The sequence below is a fragment of the Bidens hawaiensis genome, unplaced genomic scaffold (genome assembly GCF_021521415.1).
Source record: "Bidens hawaiensis isolate Kalapana, Puna unplaced genomic scaffold, B.hawaiensis_p1.1 tig00002735_1, whole genome shotgun sequence".
NCBI classification, from domain to species: Eukaryota; Viridiplantae; Streptophyta; class Magnoliopsida; order Asterales; family Asteraceae; genus Bidens; species Bidens hawaiensis.
In genome coordinates, this window is record NW_027491147.1 from 1,354,881 (window position 1) to 1,379,923 (window position 25,043).

Consider the following 25,043-nt stretch of genomic DNA (forward strand, 5'->3'; position numbering starts at 1 on the left):
AATTGTGACACGTGGCGCCCAGTCAGCAAGAGGTGAGAATTTGTTTTTGGGGTGTAATGGTGTTGGGGCTACAAGTTGGGCCCACAGTAACTTTTTTTATTATTTTCTTTTTATAACTAAACTAAACAAATAAAAACCAATTTATTTAAATAATTAAATAAAATGCATTAAAATTAAAAAGAAATACAAACAATTAAAAAAACATAACTAATAATGCATTAAAATTAAAAAAAAAACATAACTAAAAATATTAAAAAACATAACTAAATAAAATACTAATATCCATAATATTCGTGCATTTTTCCAAATCGTTGTCGTTCTAATAATGCGGCCTCTTCGTGTAACCCGACCGCTTTGAAGGATTCGTATTCTTCACTCATTTCCCGTAATTCAACATTTGGGCAATCTTTTCGTGTTGTTTGTTGGTTTCTTTCATGGCATCGTTGAGTTCCTCCACACACTTTTTTTGTTTTTTGATTATTTATCTCATGGTAGCGGCGAGTTCCACGAATGCCGGTTGGTTCGGGTTGTTTGTAGGATTCATTTTGCTAAATTTTTTGAAGAATTTGGGTATGAATTGTATGAAATAGAGAAGAAGGTGTATGTATATATATATATATATTGTTTAAATTATTATTTTTTTTAAACATTTGACCGTTGTCAAACAGTCATATCATATTAATATAATATTATTATTTTCTTCTCCAACCGGCGACAAGTAAACCCCGCCCCCGCCCCTTTTCGCCCAATTATCGCCCGGGAGGGCGGTGTTCTAGCCCTTCCTCGTCCCATTTCGCCCCCAACCCTCGTCTACTACGTTTGGCCTAAGATATACATAAAACCACCTGACTCCATGCTTTGAAGTGTAATAAATTCATTTCAGACAAAGTTGCTCCACACATTTCTTCATATGTTACTGCAATTTTAATTTCTTCAAGAAATATTTCTGAACCTTTTTGCTGGCAAAATAATTCCAAAATGTGAAGTCAAGATTCCCCACGTTTAACAACTGACTGTTCTGACTGAAGCCCTAAATTATAGAATGAATGTGAACTTAAAGTGGTTCTCTTGTATACCGACAAAATTGAACCAACCACCACATGCAACCTGCAAGCTACGTAAACCTAACTTTGATCCTTTTCCCTTACGTTTTTTAATTATGGGAGAGTGAAGATGTTTTCAACTCTCACCTGTCTTCAAAATTCCAGCTGTACGTAACCTCGTTTGTTAAAGTCATAAGTCGAATTTACAACACTTTTTATTTTGTCACACTCTTAAATGTTTTTTAAAACATAGCCTTATTAGTCAAACTTAAAAGTATTATATTCAACCATAAACTCAACCTTGATGAAAGATTGAAAGGACTATCAAGTTAGAAACATTGTATTTAGTCAGCCATTAATTTATAGAGCATCCTAGGTTAGTTATCCTTAAGTTTGTATATTCTTAGAGGATGTTTAAGTGTATTTTCCTTCAGAAAATATTTATGAAAAAACTGAAGGAAACCCAGGCAGGGTTTTATAGGAAAAAAGAAAATAATAATGAACTTCAATTGTAAGTAGATGAATGACGAAACATAATCAAATACATTTTATTTTTAACATGAAAACGGTGAGAACCAATTTGTTGTTATGATTAGGTTTATTTTTATAGGTGTTTGCTGCTATTTTTTGTTCGTATTTGCTAATTTTCGATTATGAGACGTTATATTTGCTTATTTATATTTTGTTGTTATTATTAGATGTTTTCTTTTGCTGTTATAAGTATATGCTGGTATATGCTGTTATTATTTTGTTCTTGATTTCGATTCTTTTGTTGTAGTTTTTAGGTTCTTTTCTTTGTTATTACAAGTCATTGTTTATGTAGATTGGTATTGTAGTTGGTATTGTTTTTACGTTCGCATTTTTAAATAATTTGGCATTATTTCCTACGTACTCATGTTTAAATAAATTGACACCATTCACCGTATTAAAAGCATGCAACCGAAAAACACTAGTTGTTGATCCCAAAAGGATCCACAGCCCACAGGATCTGGGTTTGAATAAGTTAGAAGCATGCATATCTGCATAAATTTTAAAATAATATCTTTCCTTTTGCCATAAGTAATTGATCCTTAACTAAAATACAAGCTTTTTTGTTTCCCAAACAAATAAAAAATGCTTCCACGTACCATCATGTTATACAAACGAAAAACATTATGTAATACTGATATACATATACACCTAATAGATTGATTCAATGTGTTTCATGATTCATAACTCATAAGTCTGGTTATAAACATTTACGTGTTTAAAATTGGTACGTAAAAGCTAATGTCTATCAAGAGAGGGTATATTAGCTAGTAAGAGTGTATTCTAATATAATTATCATTGTGATTTGGTTTTCTTTGTATGATGGCTTTCTTTCTTTTCTTCTCACCCTATTTTTACCAAATCAATGCTTATAAACATTTATAAATTAGCTTTTGTTCAGTTTCTCATGTCAACGTTCATCCACTTAGTCGTAGCTCCTGTTACTACAATAGTAGCTCCATAACCTTGATGTCGTGCCTCCTACCACTTCTACCATGACTTTAAATTTGTCACTGTTGTTTGCCGCTTTTCTTTTTTTTTTTCCTTTCAAATTATCGTGTTTTTCTCAAGAATTTTTGTTCATATTATACCCAAATATTCATCATTTTGTTCTCCAAACAATTTGAGCGTTCGATTTGCTCATGTTGCGACTGTGTAGGAGTACTAGAAAGAGTATATTAGTTAGTGTTTATTGCTCTGCAATCACAATAATTAGAATATATTATTTGATTAACTTTACTTTGTATTTGTCCTCATTGTACTAATACAAATAGTTGTTGATCGCCAATGCACAATGTATTATGAGGTTTTCATTATTCTATACATTAAACTATATATGTAACTCTTACCAAATAATTGTATATACTATCGTTTCTTTTCGCCTTAGGCATAGAAGCTAGCACACATCATCTACGTATCATTAAAATAAATAAAGTTACTATAATGACGGAATGAGTGTTTTGAAGCTTTGTAGATCTTACGGTTTTGTCGATGACTAGATAAGCAAACACTTCATCAACACCATTTAGGTTAATGCATTTCAGAATTTTCTTTTGAGCCTTTTCATTTGTGTAGATTTTGTAGACTTGAATTCCCTGGATAAGTATATTGAATCTATGCAGATCACTTGCAGATTAAAGTAATTTGGTGGTACTCTAAATCTTTAATAAGATAAATCTAAAGAATAAAGAACAAGTATGCAATTGTATTTCTGATGAACGCACACTTAAATTGAAACAAAAAATCGTCCTCATATGTAGAGAAAAAACACAACAATATGTTACATGTTTTGTGAAAGACTATAACATGTGGTGATCACAATAGTTGAGAATTGAAGAAAAATCATCAGTAGAAAGTCTATCGATACTAACCACTATGCTCAATCGTTAACTTGCCACTATGCTCAATCGGTACTGAGACTCAAGTTGCTTCTAAAAATTAGTGGCCATTCATATTGTTCCTTGTGATCTGAGTTAACTTTAACTGATTATGGTTCCATTGATCATCAATTTCCATACAACTTTTCAGTTTTTATGCAAATATAAAGCCACTTATAGCTAACTTTCCCTTAGGGTCGTTGTAACTTTAACTAGCTTGTTAAAAGTGTTAGGACTGACTACATTCATAACAAGTGTGTATATCACATCTCCAAACTTGTAACCATGCCTACACTTATTTATTTTTTATTTCAACTCTCAAGTAAATCCAACTAAACCAAGATAACTTCAATGACAGTGAAATCATACCGCATATTCTGAGAGCAAATTAATCAAATATCAAATATATATATATATATATATATATATATATATATATATATATATATATATATATATATATATATATATATATATAAATGAATGTTAATATCTGCATAATCCATGAACTTTGGATGCTCAAACAATTAAATCTACTGAGAACACCCGAAATTTGATAGTCAACAACATACATGATATGCATCTTTGTGTAGCGTTGTTACCACATTTTCAAAATACCGCATTCGTAAAAGTAGGTGCAATACAACATTGTCTAGTCTACATCCGAGCCGAACTACAACCAAAGAGTTCCCAAATACATAAAACCTTGTAATCAATGGCATTGTAAACAAGTACTTACAGATCTCACGAGCTCCTATGTCTAAGGATGAGCTTAGTCAGACCTTAAGTACTCGTCCCCGTTAAGCCTTCTGTTACATATGCAATTTTGTATAAACTATTTAACTACCTCTAGGTTGACCATGTGTCATTTAAAGAAAGAGAGAGCATCGTATTGATTTCAGAAGTACTCATTTGATGTTTCTCTTCACCTATTCCTTCATTTTGGCTCAACCTAAGCTGCAAATCAGGATCCTTCGCTTTATCGTTATATCCTTTTTCTTGTCTCAACTGAAGTAAAAACATATTACAAAAAATCTTGTTAAAATATTTCAGATATTCTAACATAAGTTATAGATCATGTCAAGAGAGAACGATTCAACGATACCTCATGCAGAAATGAGGGTTCAGATTGTGAACTCAATAATGAGCTAGAATAACTGAAAGATGAATGAGGCTGTACAGTACTCCTTGCCTTCTTACTGCAAACACTGAATGGATTGGAGGATCCACTGCCCACACAGTTGCTTGTAATAGGTGACCACTTGCCTTTTCTTTCATCCCGTGGCGGCCACAGCCTTTTGTCCTCCAGAATTTTGCTAGGTCTTCTAGAGTCATATGTATGGAATTTGTTTACATTAGAAGGCTTGTCTTGTATAGGATTCATAAGATCTTTTATCATAGTATTCGCATGTCCGAATTCTGTTCTCACCGGCGATGACACTAGACCTTGATTAGATAGCCGTTGTTGGTGCCTTTTTGATAGAAATTGAGATACACACGAAATATGTAACATGTCAGGAAACTGAAAATGGAAAATATGATTTTTGTTCACAAATGAAACTACATCTAGCGATTCTATGAAACGATCATATAAACACGGTTATCATACCATGATCAATCATGACCTTCACAGTGAACTTACAAAAGACATTAATTCACACACTAATTCTATAATATTAGAAAGTTATTGAAAACACTAATAATAAAAAAGAAATGCCTAAAAAACACCGGAACAAAAGCTACAAACACCAACCAAATACCTCTTCCAAAAGAAAGAAAACCTTCTTGACACACAACACAAATATAACCCTAAAAAAATAACAAAACACAAACACCATTCTAGAAAGGTATACTTGGACCACCTGTAGGTATAGCAAGCTAATTCAAAATATATTGGACCAATGGGATTTGTAATTCTTTTGTTGAATTATATCACTAACAATGTAAGAGCTTAAGCAATGCTAAAAATGAAATTTTATGTGTAACAATGTGACGTTATGATAACCTCTTACAATCATTTTTCCATATAATTATCCATAAAATCGATATAAAATTTATCAATAAAAATGTGAGTAAATGTGGTGTACTGTGAGATCCACCGAGGTTTGTTCATCCGCATCTTTGCAGAAGGACAAAGCCTCCATAAGATATCCTCTACTAGCTAGACTTAGCTAACGCTAACATTACATCAATATCCTTGGCACTACATCGTGGAATCTTTAACGTACTGTGATTTAGTGCTCTAGGCCTAGCTAGATGTATTGTTTTAATAAATTATGCCGTTTCAAAGTAAAGTATGGCTTCTAAATCACACTTGTGATCTGAAGATATATCTAAAATCAAATCTGACTTGTCCTCCTAATTGGAACAGTTTTATGGAACAACACTCAAATCATATTTTTACAAAACTTTTCTAAAAGTACTGGACAAAATGTATTAGTTGGCTTATTCATACTTCCAAAAAACTTGTCACAAACATATACAAACCTATTCCCAGTTTTTATTTATATCAGGCCGGTCTTTTAACTCAAGTATATTTACCAATTAATGCCTTAATGTATGTGTGCAAGTGAAACATGACTCCAGACCGATTTTGAATTTAATTGACGTTTTTGACCTGTCACCATATACATCTTCATGCTATGTTTTTAGTTGTGTGTGAAAAATTAATGTTCGTCAAACATGCATGAGACCTCAAAGAAAGTTAAAAAGTTAGCTTGAGTATAGGAGTAAGAATTACCTTGACAAGAAATGTTGAACACTTGGTGTTGGTCGAAAAGCCGAATCAAACAAATGACTTCGAGAGTAATAACTTCCCACTTCTAAATTTCTTGCTAGATCGATCCCGCCATTTGCTGGCTTCAAATGTCCGAATGGGCTAGTTCTCGAGTACAAATTGCTATATATGTGTGGTCTTCCTTGCATCACCATTGCCCCCCTATGCGATAATACTGTAACATAAAATAAGGTATCATATTGTGACACACCAACGTTCTTCGGCTTCATCTTCAATTCACCGTATTCTAGGTTTTCATGTCATGTTTCTTTTAACTAAACTATAAAAACTCGATTAGCAAGTTAAACTAATTATTGCTGCACCGATGCTGAAGCCATCAGTTCCAAATAATTTGCTCATGGCTTAGTTTACATATAACGCTAGTTGTATTGGGTAAATATAGTGATAATCACTGCCAAAAGATTTAAAGTCAATTAAGTCTGTTAACATTGATTAACAACATCCTTACTTTTTTTTTTATCCAAAAAGGAGTTTATATTTGAAAGAATGTTAATTAATTAAAATATCTCCCTTCAACATAAATTAGCATGTTGAAAGGATGATATCATCTATTTTTCGGAAGTACATCAACCGAGTGATAAGGTGCCTTCTTTTTATGAACGGCAAAGTAACCCTAATTGTGCACATTTGCAGGATTTGAACCCTCATCCAGTATAAACCGTCCACCTATACCTGCACCTTGAAGAATTTGAACCCTCGACTTCTAGAATAGAGGTGAGACAAATTACCACCACACCATGTCCCTTGGGACATGAAATACAATGACTAATATTCCTATAATACATGTATTTGCGTATACGTCGTACTCATTCTGTTTGACGAGATGGCGGCCTCAATTTTATTCGACGCTTCAAGAAAACATCGATATTCTTATCTGAGATTAATTTCAATTCAAATGATCTATTTATATATAATATACAGTATTGTTATAGTTGTTTGTTGTTTCAAAATTATTTATCTTTTGTCATTATTAAATAATATTTTAGATAAGGCATATATCTAATAGTTTAAATTTTTACAAGTTACACAATTTGTATGCATGCATTTGTTATCTTAGTGCCATTAGTATTAAACTCTTTATGTTTTATTACTTATGTAAGTGAATACCTACTTATTTTTTTCACAAAAATGTTGTTTTTCCTTGAAAAAGAATCATGTCTTACCTTGACCAGAGTCATCAAGCTTCTTGCTTCTATACGTCTAACATTAAAAAGATATTCTTGATTAAAATTGGTGAAGAATGAAGATTGCTAATTAAAAAGTCAATGACAATGTTGACTTTACTTACCTGCAAATGACTTTTTACATGAGCGATACTTAGTCCTCTCACATTCATTAGCTGGAGAACTGACTTGGGAGTTGCTTCTGCAGTTAAGCCAAAAACATTTCATGTTTTAACCAACTATTAAAAAAACAAAAGTAAATGCAGTGTTTATTTAATTGGAGGATACCAACTAAAATGTATTATTAAGATATAATGTGGATATGCTTTCATTATTTTATAACATGTGTAAGTCCAAGATAGAGAAAAAAATTATATGATTAAGCGATTATTGTCTTTCCAACATGCATGTAGTACTTACAACTTCAACAAACACTAGGAATTGAATTGAATTGAATTAATTAATTCTTGTTCAAACCACAGATGTTATCAAATTCTTAACAAGGATTAGGAAAACAGTATGACTTCACACTAAATATAATGAAATAATATATAGAGAACTTACTTTCTTGCCCACCAAGCCTTTCAATAGCATTTACAAAAGTGTGATGAAGCTCCCGAGTCCAACGAAGTCTAGGCAATTTTGAGCGCACATATTGCCTAACCGGACCTTTTCTATTCTTTGATGAACTTCCTTCATCGATCTTCTCTCCATCATATTCTCCATCTTCGGCAGACAAATCATTATCTTCGTGACTGCTTGCCTCTTCATTCAAGTCAAAAGATGTTACATGCTTATTTATCGAAGAAATAGAGGAAGCGTTCTCCCCATATTGTTCAGAACTATTTTCCTCATTACTCCCTAGCATATCCAAGTGTTCTGACATGGTTTACGTCTATCGCTATATAGAATTCGACAGCTGGAGTTTTAAACCTGTAATTCTAATGTAATTAGTAATTGTAATAAGTATACAATGTGGTCTATACATTATATAAGGTAGCAGATTAGAAACGTAGGAAGCATAAAACATGGATTAAACTATTGTTGAAAATAAATATCTAGTTGATGCAAGAAGAAGATGTGTAAGAAATCCAAGTTTATAAACAAGTATACTGCACTTACCATGAGTAGCATACTTAATTTGGTAGTTCATAGATTTAATACAATATTTACCGTCTTTCATCTACTTCCGGAACCTACTAATAACAAAGATCTTAATTTTGTCAGAAATATGAAGTTAAAAAGAATGATAAGTGTAGGTGATGAGACATAAGACCAACTCTATTAAAAAATCTTGCATGAAGAAACATGTTGTCAGGTAGGGAATAATTCAGATCAACTTACTTCTAGACCATATATATACTTCTCAAACCTAGCAGCTAGTGACCTTTCCCAAGCAATAGTTTTACTTTTTTAATTACTTCCAATCTTCTGGGACATGACGATAGATTCCAAAAGCTTGAGCAACCCCTAAACAATGGAATTCATGTCAAAACTTTAAGGGTAAAAATGAAGTTTTGATTGTTGAGTTATATATTCCAAGAAGGAAAAGGATACTATGGTAATAGAAGTCAGAAAAATGAGAACACTTGTACTTGTAAAGAGAAAGAATTTTACAAAAATAATTAACTGATGAATCATCCAATTGATTGTTGGGTGATTAGGAAACTTGAAGAACAAAACTAAAAGAAATTACTAATGAATAAGAATATTAAGCACCAGAATTCTGAATAAATTTGGGAAATATTAGATTCTATATATATGATTGATAATTTCGTTGACTAACATGGAGGAGATGTATGAGTGCTTCAACACTTACTTATAAATACCTTCATGATGGCTTTTTTCCACATTACAGAAATTAATCAAACAAACACGTAACTGATGCTCATCAGGAGAGAGAGAGAGAGAGAGAGAGTTATATTGATATGGAGAAGTATATGCTTTTGTGTGGATGTTAGGACGTATTCTTTTGATTTAGAAATGGAATAAAACAATCATTTTTTCAGACGAATTCTGGATTTGTGTATATTAATATTCCATGAAGACTTTTATTCTGAAATTGGTTTTTATTCTTCTTTTAAAAATCAACAAAAGGTCGGTTGTGATGTTCCACTTGCAAATAATGCAATTGCAATGATATGGTAAATATGATAATTCGACTTAATTTGAATTTTTAATGTCCTGACTAGTGAGGTCCTTTCTGATTGAAATAAATTATCACGTGACTCTAATAAACCCCTTTATTCTTCTCTACCTCTGTCCTTGACAGTTGTCTTACCCTAAAATCAAATCTCTATCTGTCATCAAATTATCTTAATAGTTTGACCTTTGTTAGAGACTCTTGTGGTCATCAATGCTAATAAAAACTATACTATTACACTATTCTCCTATTCATTTAGTGGCAATAAAAAATTTATTAGGTACCACAGTTTATTAAGAGTAATGAATAATCTGAAAACCTGCAAAGGATTAAAATGTTGGTTAATATTCATATCTTACAAAGATAAATTTAACACACATAATTTTATCCGTAGTTTTTAAAAGCCGTGAGGTTTCAGAGGGATCTCCTTTGATAGAGGAATTATTTGTTATCATTCCACACTTCTCATACAGTATAAATAACTTGCCATAAGTGAGATTTTAATAGTTAGGTTTGTTGTAATTTTCATTCAGCTCTAAATGAAATACAAATTGGAAGTGTTCATCATTGAATTGTACATAAACCAACATCCGAGAATTGTGGGAATTTCTAAGTGGTTCAGAGAGATAAATATAGAATTGTTTAATGTAGGTACTAAGAAATGGATCAAACAACTAGTTCTTGAATGAATCTCTAACCACAAGCTAGCAGTAATCACTTATGGCCAACCGAGATCTTGGATCTTGTTGATGTTTTGTTTATTATCGGAAATGGAAAGAGAGAGAGGAGTAGAGAGATTTGTTGGATGGATACGATTATATTCAAAAGAGTTACTTTGTGCATGAGTATGCTCCACCTTATATAGGTGAGAGCATATCATGCACTCTTTCATTACTTGGGCCCAAATGGCTTTGTTTACATGTGGGTCAAGCCCAGTCTACGCTGGTTCAAATCCAGCTCGGCCCACAATTTGTCAATCTACTATCAGATGGTAGAACCCTCTTGTTCTTAAAAAATACCTGATACGAAAAAATACCTGATACGAGAGAATAAAAAAGAATCCAAAATTTCTGCTAGATCTCTTCTTATTTCCCTGGGATTGTAGTTCAATAGGCAAGAGCACCGCCCTGTCAAGGCGGACGTTGCGGGTTCGAGCCCCGTCAGTCCCGACGGATCCAATAAGTACATCAATTCGCCTCTCGATTTTCTGTGAAAGAAGGGACAGAGAGCATAATTGAATTCCGAAGGGGTTTCCCTTCTTTTTTTCAGGATTCTGTCGAAGAAAGAACAAACCCTAAACTAAAAAATAACTAAAATAGTGAAGTTGATAGAATATTCCATCTTTTCTCTCACGACTCATCTTTCTCATACTTATTTGTCTTCCAAAGAAATTTAGATCATTAAAATTTAGAACCTAATTCCTCTCTTTTTCCACTTCGCTTGTATTGTTTGTTGGGTTTTTGTAGTTGGGGCGGGTGGTTAGAGTTCGTTTGATGGTTCTATAAGGAAGACCTAAGGAAGGTAGGTTATAGAAAATAAAGAAAAGAAGGATAAATAAAGTAAAGGGGTTTTTGATTGGTACGGGAATCCCATTTTGGATTCAGTATGGATAAAAGATGTTCGTATGTTATACTATTCAATTCTCGATGACGAATTAATTTAATAGCTCAGATATTGTTATTCATGATATTGATCCGATTCAAGATCATCGATAGGTAATGCATTCATTGAATTGACTGGTGAAAGATTTATCATCTCTATGGGATTAAATCCCGAGTTATTTTGAAAAAAAAAACGATGAGATTATGGAAGTAAATATTCTTGCATTTATTGCTACTGCACTGTTCATTTTAATTCCTACTGCTTTTCTACTTATAATTTACGTAAAAACAGCCAGTCAAAATGATTAATTACTTTAAATGAAACTTGACTTCTGAATTCTTATCAATAGTTGAAGAAATCAAATGAAAAGTATTCTATTTTTGTTTTGCGCCTTAAATGAAATCAACGGGCTATAATCGGCGGTATTCTATGAGATCCGAGAGTATGGTAAGTAAGAAATTGATTTCTTACTTATCATACTCTCTACCTAGACATTATTACAACAATCGAAAGCTAGATTAATATTGATAACAACGAAAATAATACAAATGACTAATTAACAAAACTAGGCTCTACAATCTCCCTCTAGTCTTTTTGTGTTATTTCCTTAGCTTCCGTCTTCAATCGGTCTCATAGTTGAATCCTTCATCATTTTCATATAGTTGATTGTCAACACGAAAATGAACGAACTTGTTGAGCTTCTCAACTATCTTATCAGAGTTTTCTCGATGAATATCTTCGATTGTGCCCAATGGAGAGTTGTACAAGTTTAACAAATTTTCTTTGCTAAGGGCAGCTAGCTCATGCTTATCAAAGAAGCGGAGGAAATGCATCCTTTTGTAGTGGATGACAACTTCTTCGGTGTTTTTGTCGAACTCCCAACAAATAAGTCATGAAAGATGTTAGGCAGAAACGGTTCTCCATGATAGATTGGCCTCCCATGTTTGTGGGTCTTGTATCTCCTGGGTTTGTTTTCTTTCCTGAGACCAGATCAAAATCAGTGGGGTGATGGTACAACTTACCCTTGTTGAGATTGAAATCAGGGTAGTCGTTCTTCCACTATTGACTCAGAAATCTCATAAACCATCCTCTCAGTCCCTTCTCACTCGCACCTTGACCTATAAATAGTCAAACAACGTGTACATGTCTATGTATTACATGTAGGTCAAGTCCCCATTGGCACGACGTATTGCCCATGTCTTGTTGGACGCATGCCATTTGCAGTAGAGGATCAGAGAGTCATCAAGATAGGGGTAGAGACGGTATCAGAGACTTTCAACCCTAGTGATGTAGAGTCTTTTATTCATTCTTCTTCTCGAGATTGAGAAGATTCCCCACATGTTGCTAGAAGAGACATCACCGTGGGTTGGCTTCTGAGTTTGATTCGCATTGTCGCCATGAACCGGGTGTCTGGGTTCGGTGATTTTCTTATTCCATCATCCTCAATAGCTTATTGAGCTGGAGTCTGGGTACCTGCACATGTAGCAAAGTTAAAAATAGCGGCAATTTCTTCCTCTAGTGCAACATCAATATCCCATATTTTCTTGGCGGGATCATCAGTGACCGCATCCTTTGGCGAGTCATCATGAGGTTGACTTGTTCCATTACCACCACCAATACGGCCATCACCATTTCCATCACCATTACCGCCACCTTGTGGTTCATAAAAACTATCATGAGGATCATCATCCTCATTGTCATCCTCCTCGTCATCATCATTCTCATCCTCCTCATCATTGGATTCATCATCGTCCTTAACTTCCTCCTCGTTCCCAGCAACTATTGCTCCAACATCCGGAGCAATCACCGGAATGGTCTCAACACTCACATGAGACATGAATGTGGTTACAACCACGTTGGTACCAAAAATAGTACCAACGACCACTACCACTTTCACCATCAACGGCTTTGACTCTACTACCACTTGCGCCGGTTTTAGAACCAATAGTTTGAGCGTCAGCAATAAGCTCAGCCAAAGCGGCTTGTCTCATTTTCCTTTTGTCATCATTATCATCATCATCGGAGTTAGTCCAGCTTTGGAAAATTGCTTTGATACGGTTCTTGAGATCCTCAATATCTTCACCTGTCAATTTCATCACTTCAACGACAGGAAGATATTGGTTAACAAGAGCTTCATTAACCGTGTTTTGAGCAGTTGTAAAGTGGTTATGTTGCTCGATTTGGAGTCTAAGTCGTTCAACCTCAGCTCGCAAGTCGGCGTTTTCTGCAATCAATGTTCCAATGTTCCTAGAGGAACTGGATTCGCCCTTCAACATACGGACCCGAGTGTCAAGTCTTGTCTTGTCAACACCTGACTCTAACTCTCCCCTCAAACTTTGTGCAAGGTTTGAGGAGGAAGGTATATCAGTCTCAAGACGTGAAACCCTCGACTTAAGTGTGTCATCTCATCATGACGCTCAGCATTCAACAACCACTGATTAGTCAACAAGGAGTGTTGATTGTTGACTTGATTTTGAAGAGTCTCGATCCACAGACGTTGACTCTCGATCAGGGCTCTATCAACCTCCTTGTCTTGCTCCAACTAAGCAACCCTAGCAGCAAGAGTATATCTTTCTTTCCTCACCTTCTCGTTATTGTCTTGTTATTTCACTAACTTGATCACCATGTGTTCTCTTTTCACTCTCTTCTCGTTAGATTACTCTAGAGCCTGAATCCTTTCAAGGATAGGATCCCGGTAGGCTGGGACTTCCTAAACTTCCCAATTGATAAAGGAATGGACGAGATGACTGGGCTTTAGGTGATTGCAGGTGGTGTGAAGGAGAATATGGATTGTGGTGACGTTTGGGTAGGCATTGTTATGGTTTTGGTGGCTAAGGGTGTGGTTAGGGCTAGAGGTAGGCTAGTGGGTTCGGTGGATATTTGATTAAGGCTAGTTACGGGTAAGGTAGTGGGTGAGGCAGTAAATGTGGTAGACCAGAAGGTGGTTCCCCTAAGTGATGAGGTAAATGATGAGCTAAATCAGGATGAAATTGGTGAGGCAGTCCTAGGTGGGGAGAGAGGTATTTGTTGGATGGGTGAGGTATGGGATGGTTCGGTTATTTGTGGAAGACGAAGTCCTTATATTGTAGAGGTTATTCTTTGTGTGTGTGGGATTTTTCGGGAGAAGTTACGGGAGAGTCATGGAGTCTACTAGAGGTGAGTTTGGTTTTGGTTTTGGTTTTGGTTTTGGCTTTGGCTTTGGTTTTGAGTCTCAGCACATAAACTTGTTATGGTTGGTGAGGCTTGGTGTGGGTCGAATTGGGTGGTTTGTGGTGGTCGTGTCACACTGGAAGCAGAGGGAAAGATTACCTTAACTGACGTAGGCATCTTAGAAGGCCCAAACTTCTTGGAGTCTTTGGGTTTCTTCAAACGTTTAAGAGGACGCTCGGGTTCCTCTTCGTATTCCTCCTGTTATTGGGACAAACCATCGGTAAAAGGCATACTGATAGCCTTCCTCTTTTTGTCATGAAGCTTCTTTGTACGGCGTTCACCTTCAACCTCTGTATCAGTGTAAGTAGCCTCACTATCAGGCTCTTGCTCATCACCGCTTTCACAATCATCATCACCATCATCTCCATTATCATCACCTTCATCCTCACTCGTCTCCTCACTATCAAGTTCAGTCTCAGCAAATAAACCGAACTTAGGACCAGAAAAATCACCTTGATACTTGTAACCACTTTTACTAGTAGGCTCCAACATAGCCTTGAAAACTGTTTGTTTCACCATCTTGGAATGATAAGGTTCGGTGGGTGGTATCACATTTCCTTCAGCATCAAGCTCCTCTTGGTAGATCGGTCTTGGAACATTCGACATCAAATTATCCAGAATCGATTGTACAATCCGTGGATGCATCATTTAGGTGTTCATTGAAAGTACATTAGATTGCATGCACTTAAAGAACCACCTGGAGAAGTTGAACTCAACCTTATTCGTCAAGCAGGCCATTACTCCAACCCATTTCGTCTTCAGCTTATCGAACACTCCTTTTTGCTCAGACAAACAGTTAGTCGTGATGTGGAACAAGAACTTCTAGTACGACAGCATATGCCTCTTTTCACACGTAGTCCATGCCACATCGCACCTGATATTGTAACATATCCCTCCGAGTCCTTTTTCTGGATGCACTCATAATAATGATGCGGTGCATCCTTGATATTGTGGGCTCTACGAACAACATCCTCAGTGATTGTCCACTTCTTCCCAGCTACCTTAGTTGTAATAGAATCACTGTTTTTCACAGTTTTTTCTTTCGTCCAAAACTCTTCAACCCAGCAGGTATGAATCTCTGGGTTGGTAGAGATAACATGCATCAGTGGGCATTCACGAAGCCCCTTGATTATTGAGATGAACACCTTATATTTCTTCTTTTGATAAAATTCAAGTGGACAATACGTGTTTACAAAGAAATCATAGAACAAATCATTTGGATTGATAATATTAAGTTATAAAACAAAGAAATATAAAAAAAATTAAAATAATAAATAAAAATAAACTGTACAAAAAAATAAAATTGTTAAGGAGAAATGAATCGAATTGAGTTTTGCTTCAAATGAATTAAGTTGGATAATGTTGGAAGAAAACATTCAAAGTATAGTTGAATCAAATCAAATATGAATGAATCAAATAATGTATGAAATGAATCAAATCGAGTTTGATTTGAATCGAATCGAGTTTGGTGATTCGATTCAATTTAAAGTTAGTTAGATTAGATTAGAATTTCAGTGACTCAATTAGATCGGAATTGTATTCATTTTGAATCCTTTTGACTTAGTAAAACAGAAAATGTCCAACTTTGAATGAATCGAATCGAGTTTGAAACGAATTAAATCGCGTTTCAAACGAATCAAATCGAGTCTGGAACTCAATTTTTATTAAAATGAAATTCGATACGATTATAATCAAATTCGATTCGACTGAAATATTAGTAAATGCGATTCGAATCCTTTTTCCTTTGGGAAGTTTTGAGATGATCATTGATTCGAATTGAATCTCAACTCGATTCGATTCAAATAAGAATTCGATTCGAATGAAGTCGAAGTCGATTCAAAATAATTAGTTTGTCCAAATATTCAATTCCTATAACATCTGGGTTCTTTCAACCCCGATAGACATTTCTGGGCACTTCTTTTTCACAAACATAACCTTTTCAAGGGTCAATTAGATACAAAGTGGTCCGAAAACAACCTAAAATCAAAAACTATACAAAACATGATAAAAACTCAATCAAATCATCCCTGATGTTCCCGATGATCGCGACATCAAGATGATAACAACAACATATGAAAAAAACAACACAAACGATCCCTTTGATCTAAGAATAGTTTCAACAGGAACAACGAAGAACAGTCAAAGATAAACAAGAATTAAAGCATAAATCGTGTATTACCAATATAGAATGATTCATTTGTGATGATTATCAAGTGTAAGTAACAAAGATTGAAAATATATTTGTTGGAAAGTGGCGGTGGATAAGGTAGAGAGAGAGAGAGAGGGAGAGAGTTGAGAGAGTTTGGAAAGTGTGAGTGGATAAAAGTGATTGATATTTTGGTTGACCCTACAGCCTATCTCGCGATATGGTTATAAAATCTTGAGTTTTAAAAAATTTTACACTTTCTATCTCTGAACTCTGAAAATTTTTACAGATTTTAACCCGAAAATATTTATACACCGAATCCAAACACTTAAATATATACACGATATATTTTTGTCGGTCCACACTTTTAAGACGTTTGCATGAAAGACCTTAACATAAACCTGTAAATAACAAACTGAAATTTAACAGAAAGAGATATAAATAAAAATAAAAGGAAAAATAAAAATAAAAGTAAAAGTAAAAAAAAATAAAAAAATAAAACATACTCAAAACAAACTTTAATTTAAAACAAAACAAAAAAATATTAAAAACAATTAGGAGTAAAGATTAAATTAGTATATATACTAATTTTAATCATTAAAAGTTTACATATTTTTGGTGAGAAAGATCACGACATGAAATCACACTATCCGTTAACGTTCTAGATCACACTTCTATTTCAATGTTATTATGTCAAGAACCCAAAGTCGATTGCAGATATAATTTGTCCACTTTAAGCTTAAAAAGTATTTAGGTGTCAATGTGATACGTTAAGATATGTACTAAGAACAATACTTATGTGGTCAACAGTTACTGATTCCTGTAAGTCCCCGGTGCGATGGTGATCGTTACGAGATCCGCACGAGGTCTAGGAGTGCGGAATCCTCCTAGACTCGTTTATGGTGTTATAGACGAAGAACACGATTATACACAAACAAATACACGAATGGGTTAAAACGAATCTGCAGATCCTTTATATAATAACCAAACCACGTTACATACCGAACAAAACAAAAAAACACGGCCGACCCGAGGTGAGCTCTACCTCAAGTCTGCCCACACGCCACTCTCTATCTGTTTCTCTCTAGACAATGACAGCTACACAAAACACTCTCACTTTTTTGGATACTAAACCCTAAACATGACACACATATATATAGACAAACCAACTTCGCGGGCTTGGGCTTGGGCCTATAGGCGAAGTTGTCCTAACTTCGCCAATGGCGAAGTTGTTCTAACTTATTGGCGAAGTTGTTCTAACTTCGCCTATGGTGAAGTTGTTCTAACTTCACCAACATGTGAAGTTGTTCCTAACTTCACCAATACGTGAAGTTGTTCTAACTTCACCAACACGTGAAGTTGGCTCCCTCCACAACTTCACCCAACTAGTCAGAATTGCATAGCGACGGTCACAAAATGCACCAACAGACTTTCCCATGACCGTTGCTCTCAATTCTAACAAACACAAAAGATCATCTGTTACAAAACATGCACCAACAATTCCATTATACCTCGGGCATAGTTTGTGTTTATCAGATCACCCCGAATTGACTTCGACCCCCTAATGATTTATTAAAACATTTTAATTATATTTAAATTTTTTCAAACTTTTTCAAACAATAAAGGTTGAACCATGGACTTATTTTCCAAGTTTGGACTTACATGCCTTCATATAAAGTGTTTAGGACTTACTTGTTTGCCCCACGTTACATGGTTCAAATATGACCCCTTTTTATTTGTTAATTATCAACATTTTGTGTTGAGAATTGTTAACATTTTTGTGTTGAATTTATATTCTTTTAAGCACTTTGCAGTTTTTCTGTCTATCATTTTAATTTTCAATATATGTAATTTAAAGCAAGTATTTATTTATGACTGACTAATAACATTTTTTCCTTCATCGATATGACTTAAACTGGAGTCATGTAATCGCTTCGTAAACGTAAACCACTAGCATAGGTGGATAATTTAGTTTATATCACTCTGACTCTTAACTCATTTGTCAAGCTTATCTACACATCAAACAATGATCTTGTTGGCTTTTGATCTACTATTTTCATGTGCTAGAATCGTTAAAGATAATTTCTTATCATTTCCAAAGTTCGGATCAATTTCTCAAAATATTTATAATTTCATATATCCGACTCCCTCTGAACTTTCTCAAAATATTTATAATTTTATATTATCCAACTCCCTCTGAGCAGGAGTTCCCTCTAAACGAGATTTTTTTTTATCATTTTCTAATTTTCATAAATAAATAGTAAAATATGGAATAAAACCAAACGGAAAATCTTTTTGACAAGTCAAGTGACTTATTTTTGTTTTTCATAAAAAACAAAAGGAAACTCTTTTTGGTGAGTTAAACCTAACTCATTTTCTCCCTCTAAAATTGTGAAATATTTGAAAATATTTACAATTTTAAAACACAAAGATATAAAATAAGGGTTTATCAAAACAAATCATGCCCAACGACTCTACAAGATAAAGAAATCGGGAACAATAAAAGGCTTTTGTGAAAAAGTCTGCAAAGTTGTGATCAGAGTGGACCCCTTCAATACTGACAAGTTTCCGGTCATAATAATCATGAATGAAATGCATTCGGATGTCAATATGTTTTGCCTTAGAGTGTTGGACAATATTTTTGACAATATAAACCGCTTCTTCGTTATCACACTTGATAGGGTTGTTAATAAAATTCAAACTGTAATCCAACAGCTGATGGTGGATCCATATCACTTGTGAGCAGCAGGCATATGCGACAATGTATTCTGCTTCAGCTGTGAAGGTGGATACGATGACCCGCTTCTTGCATTGCCAAGAAATTACCAATCTCTCAGGAAGTTATTTGAAAGTTTATTTTCTATCAAATTTGCATTCCCCATAATCACTGTAGGTAAACTCGTGCAGTAAGTCTAAAGGAGAGTCTTTGTGATACCAAAGGCCCACGCAATGCTTTCCTTTTAGAAACTGAATGATACGCTTCACAGCGGTTGCATGAGATTCTTTTGGATCACATTGATATGTTGCATACTAACAGACATGGAACATAATGTCCAGCCTGCTTGCAGTGAGGTACATTAGAGAGCCAATCATTGACCAATAAAGGTGTTGATCGACTGACTTTCCTAATAGATCTGGAGCTAACACCGGTCTAGTAGCAATCAGAGTGACATAGGAATTCACATATTTGAACCCAAACTTCTGAACAATTTCGTGAACGTATTTCTCGAGATGAATCAAAATCCCATCTATCTTCTATTCAACATGAAGGCCCCAAAAATTTTTTTTCCCCTAATGAACTCATTTCAAACTGACTTTGCAAACTCTCTACACAATTTATCACACGTTGATCCAAAGATAATATCATCAACATACATTTGTACAAGAATCTGATTGTCCTTCACCTTCTTGATAAAGAGTGTTTGATCAATAACGCCTCTTTTATAGCCATTCTCCAAAAGATGTTATGCTAAGGTAGCATACCAACCCAGAGGTGTGCTTGATGAAGGCCATAGAGAGCTTTATCAAGACGCTAAACATAGTTTGGACGTTCAGAATCTTAAAAACATAATGGGTGCTTGACATTAATTTCTTCTTTCACTTTCCCATACACGAAGGCAGTCTTCACATCCATCTGATACACTTTGAAGTTCATGTATGAAGCATAGAAGAAAAAGAGATGATTTGCCTCAAGCCTTGAAACAGAAGCATAAACCTCATCGTAATCAAGACCTTCACATTGAGACAAACCTTGAACTACCAGCAGTGCTTTATTTCTTTTGATTACCCCTTTATCATCCTTCTTATTCCTAAACACCCATCTTGTACCAATCAATTTCTTGTTTACATGCTTCTTAACCAACTTCCAAGTGTTAAGCTTCTTGAACTATAGCAGTTCCTCTTGCATATCTTCAACCAAAAAATTTTTCTTAAAAGCTACCTTGTAGTACTTAGGTTCAACCTGTGAAATAAAACATTTAAAAAGACATATGTTAATGTTATTTGATTTGCTCCTTTTTTAGATGCCGACTGAGGGAGAGCCAATGATTTTTTCTGTCAGGTGTGACCGCTGAATGAGCAACTGAGGAATGTCTTCCACTTGAACGACAGGTTCCACTTGAAGATCAGCTGTCAGGCTCTCGATAGGATGGAATATCCTTGGGGCTTTAATCAGAACATTAGTGGCCGGCTGAACAGTATCAGGTTGATCAACCACATGTTCTTGAGAGATTGGACCAATCCAGAGATTCTCAGCGAATGAAACAACAACTGCAGGAACATGATTGGAGGAAGTGTTGTCAGAAGCACCATTAGCAGTTTGTTTGGTAATAATAACCTGTATAATGTCATTTGAAGAGGGAGGTGTGGGAACATATTCAAACACACTAGGTACTGCTTGAACATTTGTTTCGGGTTCTATCTGATTTGGTTCTACATTATCAGCTGACAAAAACGAGTCATCTGAATCAAAAACAGAAGAATCTTCAACGGTTACCATGTCGGTTGTATCATCTTGTTGAGAAGCAGGATTAATGACAGCTGGTGGAGGAGCTACTTGAGGTATATTTCTATTGGAAGGGGCAGTAGACAAATTGATATCACTCAAGCTGTTGGAAATAGCTTGAATCAACACAGGATCGGGTATAGAAGCTGGAGCGCGAGCACCTGTTGATGGGGAGGTAGACATGCCACGAAATTGATTGAATAGATAGTCATAGTCAAACAAACAATTGGGTCACGTGCATACATAAGTGGGGTTATGCTCTTTCCAGTCAACATTGAAGGAGTCCACAATCAGCGTTGTTTTCTTACTGTAGACTCGATAAGCGGTTTTGTTGACTGCATATTAAACAAAGTAACACTCGTCAGCTTTCTCAGCAAATTTTGGATCTAGGTGAGCACTTGTATGAAGCAAAGTGCATGGACATCCAAAGGTTTTCTAATTGTTGACTTGCGGTTTGGTCTAATAATTGATATCAAAAGGAGTCTTCTTTAAGCGCTTATTGATTATCACACGATTTTGTATGAAGCATGCAACATTGATTGCTTCACCCCAGAAAAACAATGGTAGCTTTGAGTTTGACAACATTGTTCTTGCAGCTTCGATTAGTGTTCTGTTGCGACGTTCAACAACCCCATTCTATTGTGGAGTGTATGGGGCAATGAACTGGCGATCTATCACATTTGAACGAAATAAGTCATCGACAGTTCTGTTACAAACTCAGTTCCATTGTCACTTCTAATACACTTCACTTTCTGATCAGTCTGATTCTCAACAAGAGTTGTGAACATGATTAAAAACTGTGCGGTTTCATCCTTGTGCCCTAGAAGGAAAGTTCGACTGAAACGCGAGAAATCATCAGTAACAACAAGACAATGAGCTTTTTGACCTATTGCCAATGGATGAATGGGACCAAACAAATCCATATTTGACAGCTAAAAAATGGAGTTAATTGTGTTGACAGTCTTAGGCCTGTGAGGAAGCTTGTGCTGCTTGCGTTTAAAGCACGAAAGACATTTTTCAATGCAAGAGAAAGTTTTTATAGGCAAGCCCCTCACATTCTCACCTTTAACAAATTTTTTTAAATTTTTAAAGTTTACATGACCAAGACGTCTATGCCACAGTGACGAATTGTTCTCTGAGGCTTTTGAGATTAAACATGAAGCAGTTTGACGCGAGTATGAACTGTTCATATCCAATATGTACGCATCATTATGCCTCATAGTACACATCAAAATCCATTCTTTTGGGACTTTGAAACCTGGTTTTAGAATCAAATATTCATTTTCTGTGAATAAAGTGGAGAACTTCCTATCACAGATTTGTGAGACACTGAGCAGATTATGGCTGAGTTGTTCCACCAGATTGACTTCATAAAATGTTAAGATACCGTTTAAAACTTTTCCCTTCTTTGTTATGTTTCCTCCCATATCACTAGCAAATGAAACGTTTCCACCATCAAACAATTGAACGTCAAACAGTAATGACTTGTCTCCAGTCATGTGTCGGGTGCAACCACTGTCTAAGTACCAAATACTGTTGACAGAGCTTCTCTACTGTCCCTACACACATTAGCAGTTAATTAGACATGGGTTGACGAGACTCAGTTGTCCCGGGAAGGTGAACAAGAAAATCACCAATTTTTTATTTTGTTTTCTTTGAAAATGAAATGTTGTGGTGAGTCTGAATTTGAAGAACAGTCCTTAGGATTCCATGCAGAATCATGTTAGCTGTTTTCAGAAGATCTTCTGGACCGTCTCCTTTTTGTTTCAAAACAAAATCATGAGATCTTTCAATCTTTGGATTCCTCTTGTTGCTTCTTTTTGATGGGTTATTGGATTATTCAACCTTGAACCCTTTCTTTTTGGTTATCCAGAAAGGTTTTCTTGGTTTCTTATGATTATTGGATCTCACTTCCATTTCACTGGCAGAACTTTCAGATCGATCAGTTCTTGTTCTTGTACTGGGTGCAGTTTTAGAAAATGATTGATTAAACTGATTATTAATTTTTTTCTGTTATCTATGCCAGTTCTTGCAATGTATTTCAAGGTGAGTGGGGTTACCACAAACGAAGCAACCTGTTCTCCCAGAGAGTTTATCGAACTCATCAGAACCATGATACAGTTGCTGTGGTGGGAAAGGTGATGCTTGGAATTGAACATGGCCATAAAAACCATCTGATATGTAACCTCTATCATCAAAAGCATTCGTGTAAAATGAATCAACATAACTTTGTTTGAGGACCGTAGTAATTTTTATCAAAATAGTTGTATGATTGTTGATTCTTCAAATAGTTAGTTGTTTGAGAAAATGAGGTTTTCTATGGTGGAATATATTTACATGAAGTGTTTTCCCCTTTATTTTTATAAACATTTCTTTTTTTATATTGTATCCTCAACTTTACGACATGTTGTTGAACAACTAGTTATGTTCACCTCATTTACTTTATTATAATTAACATCATTTTTAACAAAACTTTCATTATCAATGGTTTCACAATCATTATATGAAACAAATCATCATTTTCATTTAAAACATTTTGAGAAGTGCCAATAACAACACTCTCACAAATTAAATTATCATTCGAAGATAATACCAAAGTACTTTCCATGTATTCAGATGTATTATTATTATTAAAGGCATAGTTGACAAATAATTCTTTTAGATTCACGTTGGAATCAAAAAGTGAATTTAAAGCGTTTTTCTTTACACAACTCATGTTATATTCAACACACCCATTTTCTTCCGCATAACCTCCTGAACAAGATAAATCACCATTAGAACTAACTGATATAGGGATATGTTCAACACTTTTGGAGACAGAAGGAACAAATGTCTTTAGTTTTGGCACATGACCAACTCCATAGATCATTTCATCCTAAGGTGGGGTATTGAAACCAAAGTGGGGTCGGCTAGTGTAGTTCTCATTAAACGGTGGAGGAATTGCAGTATGATCAAAGCCTAATCTTGTCTTTTGTTTCACCCCATCTGTGCCCCAATGATCCCATTCAGTTTATTAGACGCCCTTCTAAACCTATCCACAGTTATTTTTCTTTGGGCAAGGTCTAATTCTAGTTCTTCAATTTTAGCATTTAAATCAACTATTCTTCTTTCATGAAATTCAACTAGCCTATTAGACTGGAACAAATTTTCATGTAGTTTTGCCATATCATTGTTATGAGTCTTTTCTAGCGGTGAATATATTTTCGGCCCTTTTGTATTCATTGTTCTGACTCTTAATGCCTAAGTTTTCATCAATTAATGCGGCATTATGAGTTCTATGCCTCTCTACTTTATCAATACAAGCTTGAGAACCAAGTTTGTGTACCTTGGGAATGTTAGAGGTTGCTTGGTTTACCTCTAAAGAAGAACTTTAAAAGGCTTGATTTTCATTCACAAAGGCCATTGCATCAAAGGCCAGTGGGTTTATCAGTTCACAGAATTAATCTCTATCCCAATTTGGTTCAATTTTTGTAGTAGACGGGGTAATCAAAGCTCTTGAATTTGAGCTTCAGCCAGAGTTTCCTTTTATTGAGTTGATTTTACTGATTCGAGGAACACGTTGACTCGAAGAGCTGTTCCGATCTACTGGCCTCTTTTCACTTTTATCCATGCCTTCGTTGTCAGAAATATCTGTGAACTTGATGTCATTGGCAGACGTGCTTGGGTTTGTGCACTCACTTGCTGTGTGCCTGATGTACATATAAATATACATTTTTCGGCATCAAATAATCTCTAAAAACTGCAATTTCTATCTAATAACATAGCATAAAAGACTACTTATCATAATAAAACATAATTTTAGGTGAAACCAAGCCCCAAACAAAAAAACAAGCGAAAAGACGAAGAAAAACAGAAGAAATCACAAGAAAACGAAGAAACACGCCCCCTTGCCTCAAGAAACACGCCCCCATGCTTCTAACATAAGAAAAGACAAAATCTGAAAGCAAAAGCACGGAGCCATGCTTATTACGCACGGGGCCGTGGACGAGAATACAGAAAAGACAAAAAGAATTGAGCACATGTCACTAAA

At 35.1% G+C, this 25,043-nt stretch overlaps 1 protein-coding gene across 1 annotated transcript; it reads right to left on the reverse strand.

The window, feature by feature from the left end:
* Positions 1-4,067: 4,067 nt before the first annotated feature.
* Positions 4,068-9,779, reverse strand: LOC143620913 (uncharacterized). The gene is made up of 7 exons (XM_077092486.1): positions 9,228-9,779; positions 7,973-8,341; positions 7,534-7,610; positions 7,409-7,445; positions 6,189-6,399; positions 4,554-4,920; positions 4,068-4,456 (listed from the first exon to the last, which is right to left on the reverse strand). The coding sequence occupies exons 2-7, from the start codon at positions 8,292-8,294 to the stop codon at positions 4,298-4,300; spliced, it is 1,173 nt and encodes a 390-aa protein (XP_076948601.1). The 5' UTR covers positions 8,295-8,341; positions 9,228-9,779; the 3' UTR covers positions 4,068-4,297.
* Positions 9,780-25,043: the final 15,264 nt, after the last annotated feature.